The sequence below is a fragment of the Lissotriton helveticus genome, chromosome 1_1 (assembly GCF_964261635.1).
Source record: "Lissotriton helveticus chromosome 1_1, aLisHel1.1, whole genome shotgun sequence".
NCBI lineage: Eukaryota > Metazoa > Chordata > Amphibia > Caudata > Salamandridae > Lissotriton > Lissotriton helveticus.
This window is the reverse complement of record NC_136057.1, coordinates 123,441,070-123,458,405: the sequence shown is the minus strand read 5'-3', so window position 1 is coordinate 123,458,405 and position 17,336 is coordinate 123,441,070. Positions and strand designations below refer to the sequence as shown.

The 17,336-nt window shown below is 43.0% G+C and overlaps 1 protein-coding gene across 1 annotated transcript; it reads left to right on the top strand.

Moving 5' to 3' along the window:
* The first annotated feature begins 878 nt into the window (after positions 1–878).
* LOC144766798 (uncharacterized) lies at positions 879–6,176 on the top strand. Its single transcript, XM_078650554.1, has 2 exons — positions 879–973; positions 1,461–6,176. The coding sequence occupies exon 2, from the start codon at positions 2,632–2,634 to the stop codon at positions 3,856–3,858; it is 1,227 nt and encodes a 408-aa protein (XP_078506680.1). The 5' UTR covers positions 879–973; positions 1,461–2,631; the 3' UTR covers positions 3,859–6,176.
* Positions 6,177–17,336: the final 11,160 nt, after the last annotated feature.

Here is a 17,336-nt window from a genome sequence, read left to right as displayed (position 1 = left end):
TGGGCAGAATTATGTAGGAGGACTTTAACATGCCGTTTGTGAACCAGATTGTTCTGCTTCGCAAGTTTCATGAACTGTAAATGGACAGATGGGAGTTATGAAGAATGGACTGTGTTGTTGGGGTCTGTTCTCTGAGACTGTGGGTGCACTTTACATGCACCGAGACCTTTCCCAGCAGTGGGATCATAGATCATGGTCTGTATATTTATAACCATAGTTGCTTCACAATGGTTTTCAGCGAACAACAGCTCATTTTGTTTTGTTAGTTCAGGACGGTAATTTAGAAGATGGGATAAAGTGCGATTGTCATCTTATGTAAAACCTTCTCTTTACTTCCTATCAAGGTAATCTGGAATAATCAGGCTATACTGTGAGGTGAGGCTGACACCCTTGGAGGAAGGAGCACATAACTGTTGGTTAGTGTTTCCTAGCACCCTAAGTTTCCTTGTAGCCTGTTTCTTCTTTCTCTTTTCCCTCTTGGTTTATGTCTCTCCAACTTCAGCATTTGACTACCTCCATACACTTTTCTTGTTGCTATCAGACGTCCGATAATAACCTGATGGAACTTGTTGGGCGCCTAGTGCAGGTCAGGTTCCTTATCAGGTCAGGATGCACTGGACTGTGAGCACTTGCCTCCTGTTTTGCCCAGGCAGTTCCTTTACAATTGGTGCATTTCTCTCCTCCTCTACACCACGTGATACCATCCTCCCTATGTCTATTCTTTCTGCATCTTTTCTCTCTGGATCTGACTTCCACCTCTTTACATCCTCCCATCCTGTTGCCACTTCAGGGGTCATGCTGTGTACTTGTGGTGAGAATGGAAGATAGTCTATTTTTTCTCTAATTCCTCTGTTTTGTGTTTTTTCTTTTCTTGCCCTTTTTGGTTTCCTTTAATATTGTGATGTTTTTCCTTTGTCAGGTGTTGCAGTGCCTGGGCCCTGTAGGAGGAGTGTGATGAGTTCCAGGCGACAAAGTAAGTCCTTTTCATCCCCAAATTTGAAATGATGAATTCCACTGATCTAACTGGACACGGCCTCAGTCTATGGTGGCATTTGAAGCAGTGATTACAACAGGCCAATTCCTTTGTTCAGTTAAATGTCCTTTCATAGATCATTGGAAAAAAAGAATAAATGAACACTCCCACTGTGCAGTGGAATAAATAGCATCTGATAATTCTTTAACAGTATTACAAATATGTTGGCTGTGTCTGATAATCTTTGCGAGAATATATGTCTAACTTCTTTCTTAAATATTCACTTGTTTCGCTTTCACAACCTTGAGTTCCAGTGGTTTCAAGCTTCCTTTCTACACTGTGTCCCAGATCTGTTTCATCACTATCTGAAATGCAACTCAAACTGATTTCCTATCTTGCTTCTATAAATGCTTTCTTTCTGCAAAGTACAAAGTCATAAATATTTTCTCTACGTGTTGATTTACAATATCTAACTCTATTTCTCCAGGTGACCGAAGCATGAATAGATAAAAGAAGGTTTTAATTTTGTGACACACAATAAAAAGGATTATTTCAAGGAAATTTAAAACATTCTCGAGGTCTAGAGGAGAAACGTATTCTAAGTGCCAGGAATGGTGAAGAATTTGGAGTGGAAGAAACTAATGAATGTGAATGTTGTCAAATATTTAAAGAAAAATGACGATAAATGTTTACGAAGAGTCAGTTACTGAGATTGAAGAGCCTCTGAAATATGAATGGAACTCAGAGGTGAATTGAAAATCTACATCTACTAATTGTAAAAATATTTTCACTCAAAAGAAACATTTCAAGATTGGTTGAACAAAGAACATTGCTACAATTGATACCTACACAGTGCATTTGAGAATAATCAGTGTTGTAAATTCTGTCTGACGGTTTATGAGAAATGCCCTGGAGACCCAATCCCCTCCTAAAAAACAGTATCCGTGACCATGAAGTGACAGAATTGTCAGAGAGACTAATAACCGCAGTTTGAAAGAGCAAGCTTTTGTCTACGTCTCAAGTGATACTTAGAAAGAAGACATTGTTTGAAAAAACTAATTGTAAATGCTCTTTCTCATTACAGCAAAGACGCTGGCTTATTCTTTCCAATACCAAAACATTATCCCCACCACACTGTCGCTTGGATTGATCTGAGTAGTTTCAAAGTGTCCCGGACCGCCAAAGTCGACCATGTACCTGCCTTAGCCAAAGAGCTACAAAGCATGTACTGCCGCAAAGTCAAAAAGAGGGCAGTCCTATCCATTTCTAACTCATAAAGCCACTCTGGCATGCCCTAATCCCCTGTCATTTCTTGCATGAACAAAAATACTTAAACGGCAAAAACTAAACCCCAAAGACCTTTAAAACCCCTAATTCAAATCTGATAAAATGGAGTCACAAAATGAGTTAATTCAACTTGAGAGAACTCACCCGGGCATGACTTGGAGAAAATGAATCCAACTCACTAAATACAAGGGGCTCCTCAGTGAAATTTTATAAAACAGGTTAGACAGGCTGCGTTTAAAAGTAAGAAAATAATCTCCGGATCAAAGCTATAATTAGTTGAACACAAATGTTAAAAAAGCAGTTTTTTTTAGAAGTTAATGCTGAGTGTAACATAAACAAGTACAGACTCTGTAATCAGATTCAGTCTTAAGATGGCCGGTGTCCAGGAGCAAACCCAACATGGAGCTTCACATAACTCGAATAAGAGTAATAGATTGGAGAACATCTTTCATTATCAATCCCACCCCACTAAACACAAGATAACTCACACTGGACAAAAACCTTATCAGTGTCCTGAATGCCGGAAATGCTTCACTCACAAATCCTCTCTCATTCAACATGGGACAATCCACACTGGGCTCAAACCTCATCAGTGCTCAGAATGCCAGAAAAGCTTCAGACTGAAAGGTAATCTCACTGAACATGAGAGAACACACACTGGGGTAAAACCGTATCAGTGCGCTGAATGCCAGAAAAGCTTCAGACTGAAAGATCATCTCACTCGACATGAGAGAACACACACTGGGCTAAAACCTTATCAGTGCACTGAGTACCAAAAACTTTTCAGTTATCAAGTCAATCTCATTCAACATGAGATAATCCACACTGGGCAAAAACCTTATCAGTGCACTGAATGCCAGAAAAGCTTCAGCCACAAATCTATTCTTATTCAACATGAGAGAACTCACACTAGTGAAAGACCTTATCAGTGCACTGAATGCCAAAAAAGCTTCAGTCAGAAAAGTCATCTTGCACAACATGAAAGGATTCACAGTGGGTACAAACCTTATCAGTGCTCAAAGTGCCAAAAAAGCTTCAGTTGTAAGGCCCGTCTAATTTATCATGAGAACATCCACACTGGGCTAAATCCTTATCAGTGCTCAGAGTGCCAGAAAAGCTTCAGGCAGAAATACTGTCTCATTCAACATGAGAACACACACACTGGGCTAAAACCTCATCAGTGCACTGAATGCCAGAAAAGTTTCAGTCATAAAAATAGTCTCACTCGACATAAGATAACACACACTGGCTACAAAACTTATCAGTGCTCAGAGTGCCAAAAATGTTTTAGTTGTAAAGTCAGTCTCATTAGACACAAGAGAATCCACACTGGGCAAAAACCTCATCAGTGCTCTGAATGCCAGAAAAGGTTCAGTCAGAAAACTAATCTCACTGTACATAAGCTAACACACACTGGCTACAAACCTTACCAGTGCTCAAAGTGCCAAAAAAATTCATTTGTAAGGCCTCTCTCATTAAACATGAGAGAGCTCACACTGGTGAAAGACCTTATCAGTGCACTGAATGCCAGAAAAGCTTCAGCCACAAATCTACTCTTGTTCAACACGAGAGAACTCACACTAGACAAAACCTTGTAATTGCTCTAAATGCCAGGGAGGTGTCTGCTGGAGATTCAGTTTGATTCAACATGAGAGGACCCACAGCGAGAAAGACAATTAACAGTGCTCGAAATGTGATGAAAATTTCAGTTATAAATGCAACCTATGTACATGAGATAGACACTGCGGGAGAATAAAAGGTGTCAACCCTGGGAGGAGGTTTCACTATAGCAGAACATTCACATGAAGCAGCCACAAAGACATCAATCCATTGATTGTCCAACAATCTGTGTACTGAGAAAAGCATACAGCGAGGGATGGAAATGCTTGAATTAGCCTTATTTCTTTGTGACTATTTGTTGCCTCATTCCATCCCACGTCTTTTGCTCCCTTTGTGTTAATAAGCTATGGCTCCAACCCACAAGGTTGAGTTGATTCTGAACTTTGAGGCCACGCCCCCATGATCAGGAATGCAAGTAACCCCAAGCTGTCTGCAGCCTTAATGAGCCTCACCAGGCAGCTGAAGAAAAGGCTTCCTTTGTTGTAGGTCTGTATAGGCCCAACGTCTGTTACTGCCTGTGCCACCAAGTGCTAATCATTGAGAAAAACTAAAGACGATAGAACAACTGGTAGTTAATCTCTGCAAAATCCCGCCACATCATTCTCTAGTCTTTGTGCAACTACAGACATGGCCAACCCTATGCAAACCATTCTTGACCCCACCATAAATAGTCCTTAACACCTCTGTTCTGAGGGGACACAGCCTAGTATTATAAAGATCCATTTGAGTGACATCTTACCATTTCATGTTTGCTACAAATGGAACCTGCTTCCCATCTGCTGGGGATAGTCTCATGAGCTTTAAATTTACATCAGATACATCCAAGAGAGCTGCAGCTGTAATCAGGCCTATTCATGAACTACAACAGGACGACTAAAGTACGACAAAATGCGATTCACAAACCTACGTGCGGACGTTCCGCCTCTCCCATCTATTCTTTTTCTGGTTGAGTTGTCTGCCTCCAATGCCAAGTTTCCACATGTTAGCATACCTTTTAGTAGTAAATGTAGGAGGGACAGAAGGATGTGGTTGTAAAATGGGAAATATTTATGAATGAAGGTGAGAGGCTAAGGCAGGAGTTTAGGGAAGGGCAAAAGAATCACCGACAAAGGAGTAAGCCCATTTTAATTTACAAGACACACTTCTAAAGTTACAACGGCCACAATGTACCTAAAACAGTCGTAAATGTACTCCAACTCCTGGAGTAACTCCAAAATCACACACGGCCATCTGTTGGAACTGCAACATCCTCCCTAAATAATATTGGAGGTAGAGACGTCAAATAAAACCCATAGGAAATAATATTACATTAAATACTGTAAACTAAAAATCTAAATAAATGTAATTTACTGGCCATAATAACTAAAATGAAAGTATTTTATTGTTTTAAGATGTTTTGTTAAATTAAACACTAATATAACATTCATTTTTAGAAAAGTATAATTTATCTTTTTTGTTCTCATTCCACGGACAGTCACTACCCAACTCTAGTTATCCTAGTCGACGGACTGAGATACTCCTTAACGTAGGTATGACTGTGTGTCTTGATGAATGGTATTATACACAATACGGTCCAACCTCAACTCAGCTAAGTTATGGTGTAATCATTGGACTAATAGGATTCGCTTGCCAGTTTTAAAGGAGACCTAAGCTTTTCGACCTCTTTATTGTTACACGCTAGGTCTAGTTGTCTCACATGCCTTACTGTCTTAATAGAACCTGAGAAATTCAGGGTTTGCAAATTTCTGTTCTTGCAAGTAAGAACAAGAGGTCCTTTTGGTGCTCATTGAGGTTATTCAAAGCCAAGTCTACCCCACAGGATATCAAAGAGTGTCTTACCTTGACTTCACAGACCATGAGTTCCTCTACATAGCCACTTACTTTATTCCCATAATGTTCCAGCATAGGACAATCCATGAACATATGCTTGTGGTCTGCCCCCGTTATACCGCACCTCTTCCAACCTGGGGCCACCTTGGAGAACTTAGCCAGTCTCTGGGGTGTACAGTAAATTAATTTTATGTACTTCAAATGTAGAACAAAATGAAAAATGCAACAACACTTGTAATTTGTATTTTCATTAAATAATTAATTAATTTTGAATGTGTTGAATAAACATTTCTTTAAAGATTTGTTGTAAAAAATCACATCGAAAATGAAATTGTTGTATTTTTTTGTTATGTACTCAGAAATCTAAATTGCCTTACACAGAGCTGTTTAGAAAAAGTTATGAATATAATTATTTGAACTTATTTTCTTAATAGTTACAATATTTTTTAAATTAAAGTTTAAAATGTTATCATGAAGTAATTGTTTTTTTATGTGTAAACATTTTTTGAATTTATATGAAGGCTAAATAAATCATTTTAATTTATGTTAATTTCCTATTAGGTTCTATTGTTAAGTCTCTGTCTCCAGTATGTTCTAAGGGAAGGTTTTGCTTTACCATTGACTGGCTATGTGTGGGGCTGCACTTTCTATTGCTCAACTTTAGTTGTAGTAAGTTGCATTTGTAAATTTTTGCCCCACCTCAGTTTAATGGCATAGACGCGAAGTCTACTTATTTTACTATGTTTACGCTGGTAATGTTGGATAGCTGAAAGTAGCACAGTAAGTCTCAGAGAGCATCCTTGCATGTGTAGTGTACTCACAGGTGTAAGATACCTTTGTGAATAGCCCTCGAGGTGTCCCTCTCGACCGAGCGTTTAATTTTTGTAGTAAAGCTAAAGTGGACGCGGTTACTTGGGCTGTTAGAGTGAATGGGAGGATCCTGCGTGAACACCAGAGCACTCACCCAATGTGTTTGTTTGACGGAGGAGCGGCAACAAATATCTTGCAGTAATATTCCTGGACTTACTACATCTCTCGCCTCCTGAGGGCCTTTTGTAGCAGCGATTTGATACTGCAATAGTAGGATCAGGTAACTTCTCCCTTTTGTTAAACATGTTATCGTGAATTGCTTTTATATTTTCTCTTCTCCTCTTCCTTTCACCTGATTTTGATGTGTTTACCACCACATTGGCACTGAAATGTACTTTGCTGTTAAATGGTTCTGAGGTCCCTGCACCTTGATTTGCCTTTATTGGTATTCCACCTTTCCACTTGGATAATTGAGATATGGGTCAAATTGTTGATTGCCCTTTGAACCTGCTGTGTTATACCTTGGCTGTCACAAGTTTCATGTTTGTACCGTCAGCATGAGTACCAGTACGCTGCTTGTTCTCACACCACGTTGGTTCGGATCATCAACCTTGAACAATTCCATAACCTGGAAGCCCCAAAGACTGTGCCACTGTTTTAATTGCCTGACGTTTGATGCATTTTGATGGCCGTCGATTCAGGTTTGACTTGATGTCTCAACTCTTCTTTGTGGCTATTTTGCACTTCATGCCAGTTTTGTGCATCTCGTCACCATTTCTGACTGATTCTGCCCAAAACCTTCTATCAAAATCTCGTATTAATCATCACCGGAGCATAGGCTTAATAGTGCCCCCTTGAGAATAGCTTGTGAGGTCTAGTACCGTGTTTAGGTCTCGGTTGGGGGCTGCGCACATGCGCAGTCCCGCTGGCGAGATTTAATGATTTTAAGTGTGCTTCAGTATCGGCCTTTCAGCCCCGCCCCTCTTTCCCATTGGCCGGTGTCACCGTTTATGCTAAACGGTGGCCAGCCATTGGAAAAGAGGTTTGTCTGACGTAGACTTTGCTCTTTGTCAGACGGCCCACTTGGATGGGCTTGCCTGCATTACGGCTGTCGTAAGCGATTTCTTATCTTTATGGGGCCATGTGTTTCAAACACATGGCCCCATAAAGACATAAAGCAGGCCACGTGTTTATATTTACATTGTGCTTCATTACAAAAATGCTCAGCCCATTAACTCCACAGAAACATTCAAGCAATTTCTTCAAAAGAACAGGCCTCCGGCCTGCCCAGGGATCTTGGCTGGTGGACGAGATGTCTCTTGGCAGAAGGGTCAATTTTGCACATACCCGTGACCTTTGCTTGGGAATGAAGCGGGAGCCTTGCATTTCATCACTGCTCCACTGGGAGCCAGTGGCTGTGATGCTTGGGTGGCATCATTTGAATGCAGCCTATCAAAGAGCTTCTTGGGGAGCCCGCGTAGATTGCATTCCACATCAGGAAAGGGGGCGCGGTTGCTGCCTCTGCGGGAGAAAGAATAATACATTGTAAAATCATTAGATGGCTCAGCAGACGTCTGGCCATGAGTTTGAATCCATTGACTCTGCATTTCATCCTTCCGAGGTCGATAAAGTTTCTAATGCGATGTTTCATAACAACACTATCCCGTCATTGACAGCAAAACTTATCAGGCGCTGCATAAAACGTCAGTCAAGAAAACCTCGTTTCTGACATTCAGAGCAAGTTCTAAAGATAGTCAACCAGTACTATACACAGATATTTCATGGCGACGCTGCAGAGTAATTATTACAGCAGTGCATGTTCAAGTTTGAAATTTGTTCTTAAGACTTTTGAGCACCTGGAAGAATGGGCAGACCTTTCTTTGCATTATAAACATATTTTAATAATTGTTGATGAACGCAGCAGTGAATAGAATAAAATGAGAAATGTTAAAGTAAATAGTTTTCTCTTTAGTGTTGTAACATATTTTTACCATGCTCCACTAATACACACACACTTACAGCATACACAGCTGCAGTCCTAGGGGAAGGTCTCACCGTCCGTCGTTGCCTCGGCTCAGCTATTAGCCGGAGGCTCCGACGGACAGAGCGGGGCCTCTTTCGACCTGAGCGAGTGCCAGGCGAGGTGAGGCTATCTCCATACAATATTATGGGAGAGTGTCTCTTCATCACGATGTGAGACCACCATATAGTAATTCACTACTGGTAGGTCATCTGTTACGTTATTTTGTTACTTTACTTCACTTTCTAATGTTGCAGTAGTGTATTTACAACAGGTCCTGACGAAAGCCTTGACAGAAACATGTTGACTGTCTAGTTTGATAGTGGTATTTGTTTAACACACTATCCTCACTCTGCTTTTAATCTTGCCACTATGATGATCCCCCTTTAATAAAGTTGCTTCTTGGCATCATATAAGGCAATTTTAACCTATCACACACAATTTTCATACTATTTCTGTGCACTGCAACTTCTTTCCCTTCAACTCACCATCATGTCTTGATGGCTTTCTCTCACTGGTGGATCTGATACTAGAATTCCTCTACTTACAATCAGAGAGGTACCTAGTAGATACCAGTTTCCTACAAAACCCAGATGACGAGACTCCGCAGACAGGTGGGCTGATGGGTATTATTCCACATACCCTACACATCTATTTCATGGTTAGTTAGCTGTCGAGGATGATGCCGAGGGTGCATGCATGGTCTGTTGGAGTGGGTGTCGGTCCGAGTTCTGCTTGCCACCAGCTATGGTCCCATACGGAAGTGTTGTTCCTGAGGATCAGTCCTTCTGTTTTGTTGGAGTTGAGTTTAAGGCAGTTGACTCTCATCCATTTTGCTACATTGTGCATGCCATTGCAGACGTTGGTTTTGGCATTGGAGCGGTCGTCTGTGAGAGAGAGGATTAGTTGAGTGTCGTCTGCGTCGGAGATTATGTTGAATCCGTGGGATCTGACATCTGTAAGGAGTGTCATGTAGATGTTTGAACAGGGTGAGGCTGTAGGATGATCTTTGGGGTACACCACATATGATGTCCTTGGGCGTGAAGGTGAAAGGAGGTAGTCAAATACTCTGTGGGAGTAGTCCTGTAAGTAAAGAGGCAATCTACTTGAGGTTGGTTTGCTGACTGCCGATGTTGTAGAGTCTGTCGATGTGTGTGATAGGAGATGCTGTTGAGCCCAGCAGAAAGGACGAGAAGGATCAGGGCTTCCATTTTCCCATGTTCGAGGAGAGTTCTGATGTCTGTGGCAGCGATCAGCGAGGTCTCAGTGCTGTGGCTGGCACGGAATCCTGTTTGCGAGGCATTGCTGAGGCAGGGGCGGCTCCTCCATGTGGGCGGAAGAGCGTTGCCCCACTGCTTTCTTGCAGTGTTAGAAGTAAAAACATAAAATGGTATTATAAATACCATTTTATGTTTCTGCTTCTTGCACTGTCAGAAAGCAGAAGGGTTTCGATGGGTCTCTGCCTTAGGGCTGGGGAGGAGTGGCTTGCCCACTGCTGAGGGCACCGCCTGTTTGATCAGCCCTCTGGGGCCGACCAAACCAGTCATGCGCACTTTGCCTTTTCTCCATGTAGGCTGCATGCATGCAGCCTACATGGAGAAAATGGCCTCCCCATAGATGCCTGGCTGGTTGGCGTCCCGACCAATCACAGCGCGGCCATTGCAGCATTGTGATTGACTTAGGGGAGGGAGGCTTTCTGCTTCCAGGACAGGAGCAAACACGACGCAGGACCGGGCCAGCGAAGATAAGTTAACTTTATTATTTTCATTTTAAAATAAACCTCCCCGTTCCCCATGCAAGTCATGCCTGCCACGACTGCGCTGAGGTGGTTTTGTTATAGGTATTTGTTGAGCTGTTGTTTGATGGCTTTCTCGAGTACTTTGGCTGAGTAGGGGAGGAAGAGAGATTGGTTGGTAGTTTTTGAGGTCGCTGTGGTCTGCAGAGGCTTTCTTTAGGGGCGTCTGATCTCGGCATGTTTCCATCTGTCCAGGAATGTTGTTCTGGAGAAGGAAGTGTTGAGGATGCTGGTGAGTTCTGTGTTGATTGGGTTGGTTCCTAGGTTGAAGAGATGGTGGGGTCAGGGGTCGGTGGGCACCCTGGAGTGGATGGACGACATGATGGCTGTGGTGGTCTGAGTGGTGAAAGGAGACCAGGTGGTGATCATTTGGCTGGTGTTTGCTGTTTCGTTGAGGTTGTCAAAGCTGAGAGTGGTGGGTTTGGGGTCAAGGTTGTACTGTGGAAGTAGTCTGCAAGGGTGTCGCAGAGTTCTTGGGAGGGCTGGACGATGTTCTCTGTAGCTGTCAGGTTGGAGAATTCCTTGACTATTTTGAAGAGTTCCTTTGTGTAGTTGGCTGCGGTATCGATGCGGGCAGTGATAGCTGCTCTATTGGCTTTCTTGATGCAAAAGTGGTAGTTGTTGAGGGCTGCTTTGTGAGCCGCTCTGTCAGATGGGTTCTTAGTGATGCACGAGCGCTTCTCAAGTCAGTAACAGTTGTGCTTGGTGGTTCTAATCTCTGGGATGTATCAGCTGGCTTGTTTAGAGGTTTTGTTGGCCTTTGCTAGTTTCAGCGAAGCACCTCTGACAGTGCATTTGGTGATGCAAGCAGAAAAGTTCTGGACCGCCTGGTTAAGGTCAGTTGATGTTTCGGGTAGTGTGGTGCTGAGGGCTTGTGTCCACTGAGTCTTGATTACATTGCTTCAGCTGAGGTGGTAGGAGCCATGGTGCTTGGTGATGTATACCGGGCATCGGAGACGATAAAGTGAACAATGGCGTAGACAAGACAATGTCAGGCAAGACAGCACAGGAAATATGTGACATTAAACCAAGCATATCTTTGAAATTGATGTAATGCAATTCATAATGTTAACATACATTTTTGATTTCAGACTATCAGTTGAATTTAAGCTCGTTGCCCCAGCTCACAATCCCCATGGTGGCATTGATAGATCCAGTTGGTCTCACCTTTGGGACCCATGGATTTTGTCGATGTTTTTTAGCTGTTCTTAGTGTGTGGTCTGAGGGCCGCTGCGGGTCTGTGCCCCTACTCACTTGGTCCCCAACTTTAGAAAATTAGATAATATTAGCAGATTACTAAAGTACAAATAAGTGGAAAAGCGACCTGTAGAATTGAACATTTTTAAACACTTCCCCAATGTAAAGGAATTTGAAATTGAGGACTTAAAATGAGCTTGGTATTAACATCTGCTCAGTTCATGGGCACATCACAAGAACAGTGAACAGAATCTAGTATGGACGTTTGGTGGCCTCAATGGATGCACTGGAATGCATTATGAGTGAAAATGAAAAAGTGATATTCTGGATTCTAAACTTCAAAAAGCTCCAATCTTCCCATTAAAATTAAAATTTAGATTTTTGTATACTTTTTTGTTAGTGAATTGAATAAAATAGTTAATAACTTTTTCAACTGGTAGTTGTATTTTTGAGTATTATTCTGAGGTTCAAATCATAGAAATTGCTAATGCAGGGGTCCCCAGCTCCAATATTAATTTGATAGGTGTCCTTAGATGTCAAACGGTTAAGAACCTCTGCTATACAGCACCTCTGATGATGTGCAGCATAGCTAAATATAACAAGCATTGGCATAGCCAATAGGTCTTGCTTTTGGTACCTTCTAAGTATTTAGTTATGCAGCACAATATCCTTGGTGCAACCACATCAACTGTTGTATGACTAAACACTTATAAGGTCCCAAAGGCGAGACCTATTGTCTATGCCAATGCTTGGTGTCGTTGTGTGTGTGGTTGTGTGTGTATGTGTGGTTGTGTGTATGTGTGGTTGTGTGTGTGTAGTTGTGTGTGGTTGTGTGTGTGGTTGTGTGTGTGGTTGTGTGTGTGTGGTTGTGTTTGTGTGCGGTTATGTGTCTGGTTGTGTGTGTGGTTGTGTGTGTGGGTGTGGTTGTGGGTGTGGTTGTGGGTGTAGCTGTGGATGTGGTTGTGAGTGTGTGTGTGGATGTTTGGTTGGGTATGGTTGTGTGTGTTGTGTGTGTGGTTGTGGTTGTGTGTGTGTAGTTGTGTGTGTTGTGGTTGTGTGTGTGTGTGTGTGGTTGTGTGTGTAGTTGTGTGTGTGTGTGTGTTGTGTTTGTGGTTGTGTGTGTGGTTGTATGGCTGTGTGTGTGGTTGTGTGTGTAGTTGTGGTTGTGTGTGTGTGTGTGGTTGTGTGTGTGTGTGTGTGTGGTTGTGGTTGTGTGGTTGTGTGTGTGTGTGGTTGTGTGTATGTGGTTGTGGTTGTGTGTGTGGTTGTGGTTGTGTGTGTGTGGTTGTGTGTATGTGTAGTTGTGAGTGTGGTTGTGTGTGTGTGTGTGTGTGTGTGTGTGTGTGATTGATTGTGTGTGTGTGTGTGGTTGTGTGTGTGGTTGTGTGTGTGGTAGTTTTTAGATCTCTAGAGAGACCTAAAAAGGAAAGCGCCCTAAGCGCAGAGATACTTTTATCAGTCCTGCACATGTATGCTGTACGTTTGCGTAGTAGAACAGCCAGGGCACTGCTTTGTACTCGGACAGCTGGAGGAGAGAGGCACAGAAGCCAGCATGCGATGTAGAACCTACATTAACAGGTGGCTGTGTAATGTTATACGCTACATTTTACCACTCTGAAAATCGCCGGCCCTTGTGTCATGCAGGCCACTGTGTCGCCTCGATGGACACGTCGGCAGATTTCACGAATTACTGAGAACAGGTTTGGCTTAAAAATTAAATCAAACGAGGGTAAACTCTGCAACGTTACTTATAAGGTCCCAAAAGCGAGACCTATTGGCTATGCCATAGGGATTGGTATTGGGCACTTTGTAGCAAGGATCCTCGTGTTGCAAATTTCAGGTGTCCTGTTAATTTATTTAATTATGCAAATGGTGAAGATGCACATTTGACTGTCTCCTTGAAATGTATGGTTATCATTTTCTAGTTTTTTTTTCCGAGAAAATAAATTAAGCTCAGTAATGAAATGACATTAAGCATACTAGTCAGAAACCATGGTAAGGGTCTACCACCCTGCGGGGGGATAATGTTTACACCCTCTTTGTGGCCAGTGATAACAGGTACTTAATGAGGGACTGTCTCAAATGCCATGTGTGGCAGTAAACATGGATGCTGGGGTGACTGGGGGCTTTTCTGCTAGGATGCCAGTGGAGGATTTAATTAGCGCACTTGATGATTTAAATTTAACTGCGGCTGGGCCACTGCACTGGAACACGCCTTTACTGCGTCGGGAAAGTGAAAGGAAACGTGGTGCGCGTGCTTGTGCGCGTGAGAGTAAGCTGGTCGCCGCTTTGGAAGCACTTCCAAAAGCGGCTTACTAAATGTCTCGCTGACATTGCATGCGCACTGGAACAGCAAGACCTAAAAACAAGCATCTTTATTGACAAATTCGCCTGTTGTAAAATCCACGTCAACCCCAACTCAGAAATACGTAGTCAGGCAGCAGCTGAGACCCATGCCCGAGGTCACTGATAGGGTTGCATGTAGCTTGCAGACAAACGTGCGAACAGGAAACCTCATATCAGCCCCATAGATATGCACAGCAACACCACAATGGTCAGGGGTGATTGGTTCCAATAAAGCACACTTGGCCGGAGGGGTATGCGCCTTCCCAAATCACCATAAAGTGAGAATCCTAATGAAGTTTGAAGTACACAGCCAATCAGGACACAGTACCGGCAGTGCATTTGCGCTACTCATGACGGACATCAGGACATGTTTCCCACTGGCCGCATTGTGTCCACACAAGGTAGAGGCCCACCTGGATTCCTCATCGAAAACATTAATTTAAGGCTCCAAAGACAGAGATTCACATTCCTTTCAAATAAGGATCTCTGGAACTATTTTATGGCACTCAATGTATTGTATAAAAACCCATGTCAGATCGACTATATGTTGAGACAGTCCTCAGACCCTATGATTGTAACAGTTCTCCTGGCTGTATATTTTCTGGCTTGCCAAATACCTCTTGTTTTGAAGGAATGAAGAACGTGGCATCCTGGATGAAAAGACAGCTGCCTGAAGCTAAACTCAGAGAAGACCGAGGTCCTCATCCTCGGACCCCGCACCTCCGCCTGGGACAACACCTGGCGGCTCTCCGTCCTCGGGAGCCCACCCACCCCTACAGACCACGCTCAGAACCTTGGCATAATCCTTGACTCCTCCCTCTCCATGACCGCCAGATCAAGGCTGTTGCCTCCACCAGTTTCAACTGCCTTCGCATCCTCTGAAGTACCTTCAAATGGATCCCCCCAGACTGCAGAAGGACTGTCACGCACGCACTCAAAACCAGCAGAGTGGACCACAGCAACGCTCTTTACGCCAGAATCAACAAAACTCTTCTACACAAACTCCAAACGTCCAGAACGCCGCACACAGACTCGTCCTCAGGACACAGCGTCACAAGCACATGACCCAACACCTACGAGGCCTCCACTGGCTCCCCGTTGAAAAGAGGGTCACCTTCAAACTCCTCACCCACGCCTACAAATCCCTCAACAACGTCGGACCCAAATACCTCACAGAGAGAGTATCCTTCCACATAACCAAGAGGAACCTCCCCTTAGCCGACCTCGTCCAGGCAGAGGTCCCCCCATCCGCAGAAACACCGCCTGCGGGAGAACTTTCTCCTACATCGCAGCCAAAATCTGGAACAAGCTCCCTGTGAACATCAGATGCTCCCCGACCCAGCACACGTTCAGGAAGGACCTCAAGACCTGGCTCTTCAACTTAACCGGAGCCGTGCCCCCCACCCCCCTATCCCCCAGGAGCCTTGAGACCCTCACTGGTGAGTAGCATGCTTCATAAACCCCTGATTAATTGATTGATTGTCTCTAGTTTTTCCAAGGTATTTCATGTTCAAGCAACATTTTGGTGAGCCAGATAGGAGCTAATTGGTAAATTGAGCCTGACTGCGGACACAGGAAGGGGACCCTGTCCGAAGGGATTCACATTCGTGCATCAAGGAAGAGAGAGAAAAAGCTTGCATCCAGGAAGCACAGTGAGAAAACAGAGCGGTGTGCCCACCACATGAAGAGTTTATAAAAAAGAGGGTACCTGGCCACCAATTCACAAAACTGCTTATTTATTTTAGCAGATTTTAGGTGCAAAATAGTCAGTTGCTGTACCTTACTTCATCAATTGTAATCATTTAGAACAATTTTAAAGCGACATTTTGTTTTTTTCATTAATGCATTCAAAAGATACATTCTTAATTTCAAAAGAAAACTTGGTCAACCAAAGTCCTTTGTGCTTTGTTTCTTTTAAAGGTCAGACTAACTATGGGGAAAAGAAAGTTTGAGTTCTCTCTATGGGCATGCTTCCTGCTGGTAAACCCTCCAAGTTAAATTTAGTTCCCTCATAGGTTCAAAGGAAAAATGCCGACGCGTTTCTAATCCACTTCAGAGTTTGGGGATTATCGCCAAGGCTGAACCACGGTGTAATCTGATATTTTTGAAGTGGTTTTCACTCTTGGTACACCATCCTATATGTAATTAAGCCAAAATGGCCGGGTAATTGGCAAATGACAGTTTCAAAGCGTGTATTCAAAATGGATGTCAGGTCTCACAGTGAGACGTCGTTGCTCGTGTACACTGTGGTTCAGCCCTGGCGATAATCCCCAAACTCTGAAGGGGATTGGAAACGCGTTAGCATTTTTCCTCTGAACCTATGAGGGAACTAAATTTGACTTGGACTCTCAAGAGGATTTACCAGCAAGAAGTATATCCATAAAGAGAACTCAAACTTTCTTTTCCCCATAGTTAGTCTGCCCTTTAAAGGAAACAAAGCACAAAGGACCTTTGTTACAGGCAGGCTGAGTACTCGCAATAACAACTGGTGTAATTATCTGTAAATGCACATGAGTTGTAATGTTATGTATTCACATTTCTTAATGTTTTGTTATATTTTGCACAATTTTGTTCCATATGTTGATCAAGTTTTCTTTTTGAAAAATGAAGAATGTATCTTTTGAATGCATTAATGAAAAACAAAATGTCGCTTTAAAATTGTTCTAAATGCTGGGTGAATTGGTGGCCAGGTACCCTATTTTTTATAAACTTTAGTACGTCCTACCAGGCCCCCGTAATGAAAGTGACCCCTTTGGTTTGACACCACATGAAGAGAGCATCGTTAGGAAGAGGGTACTCATCGAGGAAGAACCAGCAGTAGAATTAAAAGGTATGCAAAGTTTACAACGAATCTTTTACCACGCAGTACCATTACAACGCGGTCATTACAACGCATACCATTACAACGCATTGCGCTGGGGGGCGCTTTAGGATAGTGAATAGGTTAATTTACTATCCAATAACCTTCCCTAGTAGAATTAAAATAGAGGCTTGTGGCTGGTATCCGAGACTTACAAAATATTCAACGTAGTGGATAGGGTGATTGGGAAATAGGAGACCAAGGTAGCCTGGTGCTGACCCAACCAAGACATAGGAGATGACACCTTTGCACTTGCACGAGGGGCAGCAGCTGCGAAGACGTACACTGCTCCACCCGAACGCAAGGGATGGATAAACTAAACCCAAGGGAGATCGTGTAAGGGGAGATCTTTGCGCATCCATTCTCCTACCTGCTAGCCCATTGGACTGAGGAAAAAGACCAGTACAATAGACCTTTTTTAATTTTATTTATTATTTATTTGAGTTTTATATAGCGCTGGCTAAACCCGGAGGTATCAGAGCACTTTACATAAGGAAACAGCATGTTACAAGTTACCAAACTTTCACATTAGTTACAGCATGATTACGTAGTCAAGACAGGAGTTACTAGCAAGCAAGAAAATCAAGACCCAACAAAA

Excerpts from the sequence above, each read along its gene's own strand:
- LOC144766798 (XM_078650554.1), top strand. The coding sequence starts at position 2,632 with ATGGCCGGTGTCCAGGAGCAAACCCAACATGGAGCTTCACATAACTCG.